The 6,287-nt window shown below is 45.0% G+C and overlaps 1 protein-coding gene across 1 annotated transcript; it reads left to right on the top strand.

Moving 5' to 3' along the window:
• Positions 1 to 4,863: 4,863 nt before the first annotated feature.
• arl14 (ADP-ribosylation factor-like 14) lies at positions 4,864 to 5,493 on the top strand (the record flags this gene model as incomplete). The annotated part of the gene is made up of 1 exon (XM_079529508.1): positions 4,864 to 5,493. One exon carries the CDS (start codon positions 4,864 to 4,866, stop codon positions 5,491 to 5,493), a length of 630 nt encoding a protein of 209 aa, XP_079385634.1.
• Positions 5,494 to 6,287: the final 794 nt, after the last annotated feature.

The following is a 6,287-nucleotide window of genomic DNA, read 5'->3' as shown; positions in this document are numbered from 1 at the left end:
ACTGTATATCTCAAATACCAGTTGTCATAAACATTGTTTTGTATTATCATGGACTTTAAGAGATGCAAACAATCTCAAAAACGGAGACAGTGACGTCGAAGCCGAGCTATATAGAGTAGAAATAGTTGTGTGTGTCATGTCATCTCTATGCCATAGAGAAGAGTAGATGACACAGAACTGTCACTGGTGGTGGTAACACAACACCACCCTCGGCGTATACTAACTGGCAATGGCTCTGACGTGCCGCCATGACCTAGAAGGAGACCGGGCGCGCGTAACGTACGCGGTGGGATGCCAAGTCATATAGTGACGGCCGGAGCCAGGTGGAGCGCCTCAGAATAGCATGACACCGTAAAGCAGCGACTTTGCCAAATGTCGAAGAAGAGTTCACGGCAGCTTTACCAGCCAGCCCCTGTGTTTACGGTCAGAAGGCGCCTCTGACCGTAAACACCATTTGCGTCAGTGAGCCAGCCAGGAACACACTTATTAGGCCTCAGTATAGGATTCTGCAGCGTATAAAGAGGAATTGGAAGTGAGACAAGTGAGCACAGCACATCACAGCGATCAAGACTGTTTGTTCAAACTATATTATATAGCCACAGTACGGTTTAGATATTTCCCATTATAAAACAGACAAAGTTATTATAGGGGAATTCCGTTTTTTGACAATGGGACAACACGGATCCAAATCATCCACGGAAGCGCGCGTGCTTTTCCAGCGTTTTGGCGCAGCGGACAAATCAGTGTATGAGAAAATGAACGACGGAACATCAACGATCCGTTTGCAGCAGAGGGCCGCTCCTCCGCTCTCCAGTGGCAGCAGGATACCGAGGAGTACCAATAGACCCCATTCATGGCACCATAGCTGCCGCCGGGAGGACACCGGAGGACTTGTGTACGTGGTGGGTGACCCAACCGGCGGCGTTTGGATGAAGCCGAGAGAGAAATGGACAAGATCGTGATATATAAAGAACATGTGCTCTCTGGGTGGGATCTGATCAATCAATCTTTTTATGTAAAAGAGGCTCTCCTCCTCCGTGGGAAAAAGTCATGCCCTGAGTTGTGGTGCATGGGGTGCCTTTCCTAAGGCGTGCAAAGCAGGGATGATGGTGATATGGCTGTGCATTTCGACCGCTGCGCTGCTGAGGCGCGTCTGTGGACAAGATGCAAGACGAGGGGCTTGTATACGTCTGTGTCGAAATGATGTTTGAATTGATGTCATGGATAAGTTGGTTGGACTAAACTCTGAAAATGCAAGACTATTTGAAGCAGATTAAAATGGCGATTTTGTATTTATTTATTAGCCAGATACTGCACTGCATGAGAGAAAGATGCACTGAACTATAAACCGTGTGTAAACGATGGACGCGGACTTATTTGAAGAGTGAAGAAAGACCATCAAGTTTGCCTTCTATGACAATTTATTTTCTTTTGAAAACACTGCAGTTCATTTTCAGCAATGAGTCGTGCAAATTAAGTCTACGAGTTTCATGTCATCATCAATGTCAATGTGTTGGTTTTGTGGTGGAGAAATAAATTGCCCAAAACAAAGGGCTCTTCTCAATGATTCAATCTACAATGATAGGATTTATTAGGGCTATCCTAGCCTACTGGCGGCCTATTCATCTTAGCTGTCATATAGGGTTGCCTTTCTGTTTTTTATAACGGCTATGAAACGATAACGTGGACATTTATGGTCAAAACTTTGACCAAGGGGAATCGATAGGCACGAGACCTTTTCACCACAGTTCATCACAACAACGTGGGAAACTGACTACACATTTATTGTCTAAGATTGTTACAAAGGTGCATAATTATCTAAGACACATGAGTTGAGTTTTATTTCTTTGTTTTTGATGTCTTAAGAACCGTTAATTGATTTCTGGTCGTGGATATGGGGGCCTGGGGCGGGTTGGGGGGGGTGGTAGCAGGGCTTCAACTTGTTGCACTCTGACATTTGTAAGGTCATGTATATAGGCTAGTAATACTGTTAACTAGCCTGCATGGCTCCATATAGACCACGCAGTAATATGTATTCTTTACATATGACTGCAGATCAACACAACATTTTCTTTCTTTGAACATTTTACAATCTGGAACGTGTATTTATTTCTTGTGACTTGTGTCATGCATTTATGTCATTGCCAATTGATTTACATTTAACACAGTGTAGAATGACCTGGGGTATTATGATTCAGGCTGACATTTGAAATAAAGAATTACATGCACACTATGGTGTTGTTCTGGTTCTGGAAAGTATAACTGCACTGAAGATTATTTGTGTTATTATTTTACAAAGGCCTGCACGAGCACTTGGCTTTGGCATGGGGGGGTCAGATCAACATGGCCCTCAAAGCTCAAGAGCATAGTGTCGGTAAAGCCAGTCAGTTCACTGGTTATGCCCAGCACGATGCGCAGGAGTGTGCCACCGTTAGATCTCCATATATGGAGATCTAAGGGTGGCAGCGGGGGCAGTGTCTTGAGTGTACAGGGCTTGATGAGGGCCCAGTTAGGGCCTGGCCTTAATTTCCGGGGCTGTTGAGAACTGTTGGCTGTTTTCGCCGGCTGCCGGGCGCGGGCGGCTGCACTAATAACTTTGGGGCGGGCCCGTCTATAGAGTTTGAATGGACACCTATATGTATCAGTCAAAAGAGAGACATCAAAGAGGAAGGATGCAGGGAAGGATCAACATATGGAATGTCAGAACAGGTCAGCTCCATATATGGAGATCTAAGGGTTTGAGGTGAGATGTATAGAGTTGCTGGCCAATATTACCTGTGATACTATAAACTGTGAATACTCTAGTACTTTATATTTATATACCTCCTCTGATTGCAATTTGGCACCGTTCTTGTGATACTCTTGTGATACTGTACTTGTACATTGCTGCTATTGTGTATTGTCTACTGTGTATTGTCTGTCTGTTTTAAAAATCACACCCGTGTGAACTGAGTGGTGTAAGGTTTTATATAGCATGATCAGCTGTGGTCTGACGTAATGTCTGACGTAATGAAATAAGGTAAGGTATTATGTAGCCTGATCAGCTCTGATCTGACGTAATGAAATCACACCCGGATGTGATTTCACAACTGGCTTTTTCTGTGCAGAGAAAATGACCATGGTTGCTACGGTCATCCAGTTCACCTGGGTGTGATTTAATTACGTCAGAAATTATTTTGAACATAACAACCATGCTCATTTTTTTCTGCACACAAAAGCCAGTTGTAGGAGTGGTTTACACCACTCAAAAAGCGTCATGTACTACTGCACTTTTGCCCAAGACAAATTTCCCCTCGTGGCCGACAATAAAGTATATCTCATCTCATCTCATCTCATATTGATGACATCAGGGATCTCCATCATGGGCTTAATATTGATGACATCACGTGATGTCACGAGTCCTCACGAGGCATGACCATGACCCTCAAATGCACAATTTCATACTTAACTGCGATTTGCGGTCGCAATAATACTCGGAGTAGCCGCATTCCATTCGTATATTCTAAACTCACCATTAACAGTGGCTGCATATGATCAAGTCAATATGACTTTATACAATAGGCCAGATGTGATTTCTTCACTTAAGATCATCAATTAAGGAATGATATTTCACAGTTATTGATATGCAAAGATATTAGCTTGATTGTGGTATGTACAAGTTTATTGAGTGGTGCAAACCACTCCAACAACCAGCTTTGTTTGTATCCGTGTTTGTGTGTACCTGTACGTGGGGCCCAAAAGAATGAGCATGGTTACTATGGTCACTGACATTACGTCAGACCACAGCTGATCAGGCTATATAAGACCTTGCACCACTCAGTTCACACGGGTGTGATTTCTTTTATTCAACAAGTGGTCCGTGGACCACTGGTCGTACGTGAAAGTATTGCATGATGTGGTCCCAGAGGACCCTGACCTGCATGTATGCAAAAAAAACACAACAATTCTTTCCACTATAGAGAAACCGTGAAGTGAATGACCTGGCGACCTATATGATGACCGACGTTGACCATCCATGTATATGGATTTACTGACAAGTTGGATGTCAAGAAATTCAACAGAAAAAGGGAGTTAGTTTAGAATCTCAGGGGGGAGTGCACCGGATTGTCTGAGCCGTTGAGTCATATTGGGAAATTATTATTGGACCATTGGTTGAGAAACAGTGGATATACTGCATAGCATGCTTTTTGTGTTACAAAAGCACTAATCTTATAGCCATCCATCCCCACCCAAAACAAGTTTGCACTGGTCCCCAGTCGTTCACAATCAGATGAAAACCCTATATGCATAAGAGATCAGAGACAGAGTCAGACAGCTTTAAGCTCAATGTGCCCTATTTTAATCATTACTTATAAACCAAAGTACTGACTTGTGTCCCCAGTTATGTCTTGTTTCTCATTTGCAAATGATTATAATTAAAGTACATTCATTAAAAGAAAGTATTTGCTAAATTGATCGATTGATCATGCGGTCACATGAATTCATGATCCTGCATTCATTCATTCAGCTAAATCACCATGAGTGAGCCATGAAGCACTTATAAAGTAGCATGTTATCGGCCTCTGTAGGCTACAGTACTCATTGGTGAAAGGTCAAAGCAAGCATGTAAAGCATGTAAGAGCATGCTGAGTCAATAAATGACTCACTTGTTTTACAGCGTCGCTAGTCTATAACTATAGCCTAGTATAGACCCACCCTTCTTTAAACTTTGCCCCTATTTTATCACAGCTTTATTGTACTGCATCATGTAATGGCTTATCCAGTAACTCTGGGCTACGCAATGGGTAAACACTGGCAAAAGTACAATATAAACACAAGATGTAGCCAGCTGTAGAGTTGACTGCCCTTCTGTTCTGTGTCATGATGGGCCAGCGAGGCTCCAAACAACCCGAAGCCAGAGTTCTCATCCTGGGTCTCGACAACGCCGGCAAGTCGACCCTCCTTTACAAACTGAAATACAACGCGAGCGTCATCACCGTGCCCACGATCGGCTTCAACGTGGAGATGCTCGAGGCGAGGCGAAAGAACGGGCGGCAGGTCGCGCTGACGGTGTGGGACATCGGGGGCCAGAGGAACATGCGGCGGCACTGGAAGGGCTTTTACGAGGACACGGCCGCCCTGGTGTACGTGGTGGATAGCTCCGACAGCGGACGCTTCGACGAGGCCCGGCGGGAGCTGGAACACGCCCTGAGGAGTCATGCCGGGCATCTGCCGGGCAGCCTCCCGGTGGTCGTGCTCGCAAACAAGCAGGACGTGAACGGCGCGCTGTCCGTCACGGAGATAACGGAGCGTTTCGACTTCAGGGCGCTGTGTTCGGATCGGGACTGGTTCGTGCAGCCCTGCTCCGCCGCCACGGGCTTCGGACTCGAGGAGGGCTTCCGACGGGTCGCCCAGATGATGAAACTCCCGTCGGAGGCGGGCGCGATAAAAGACAATATCAAAGAGACAGTGCATTACCTCCGAGCAAAGTCAATCATATCAATGGGGTTATAGGCTATATATATATTTAGGGGATACATTTTTATTAATGTCATTTTGTTAGGCTATAGCCACTTGTTTCTACATTAAACACCGTGACCTGCATGTTTTTGTTCTTGATTGTGCATTTCGGTCTTTAACAATAATATTAGGGAAAGGAAATCAAAATCATCTTTGATTTAAGGCACTGTTATATACATTTTACAGGTGATAAGATAATGTATACATTATCACAACATCAATGATCAGCAACATGTATTGAAATAACCATGAAGTATAAGTAGGCTAACATACAAGTTAGGCTACAATTTAAGTAGCCTATATGGCTATAGCATGTGATATGATACCATCATAAAGAAGCAATTTAATAAGACGATTGTGCTGCATGATCCTTGGTCCTCATGTGCTTATTATTGTTCCTCCACCCTGTCCTTCCTGTGTCGTCATGGCTTCGGGCCGGCTTCTGCAGGCGTCCCCCTGCACCGTCTCTTCATACGTTGGCAGGTGTTTACAATCATCATACGAGGGTAAATGAGCCGGTCCGCCGGCGGTAGGAGGATCGGCCAGACTGTACGACGTAAAGGAGCCGATAAGCGGCTCCCGTGATATGGTGGTGGTGGTTGTTGGATGTCCGCCGTCGGGTGTGGTCTGCTGCTGGCTGTCGCGGAGCTCTCGTCCGGATCTGGAACATACCATTCTCTGGACCAAATATCCCAAAGCAAAGAGGAGCAGCAAGAGAAGCACCCCGGAAAGTTTCCGGGTGACCATAGCGATGCTGTAATAGGTGGTGTCCACGAACTGCTTGCAAC

The sequence above is a fragment of the Electrona antarctica genome (assembly GCF_951216825.1).
Source record: "Electrona antarctica genome assembly, chromosome: 19".
Classification (NCBI taxonomy): Eukaryota; Metazoa; Chordata; class Actinopteri; order Myctophiformes; family Myctophidae; genus Electrona; species Electrona antarctica.
The sequence above is the reverse complement of the archived record's forward strand: the minus strand, read 5'-3'. Positions and strand labels throughout refer to the sequence as shown.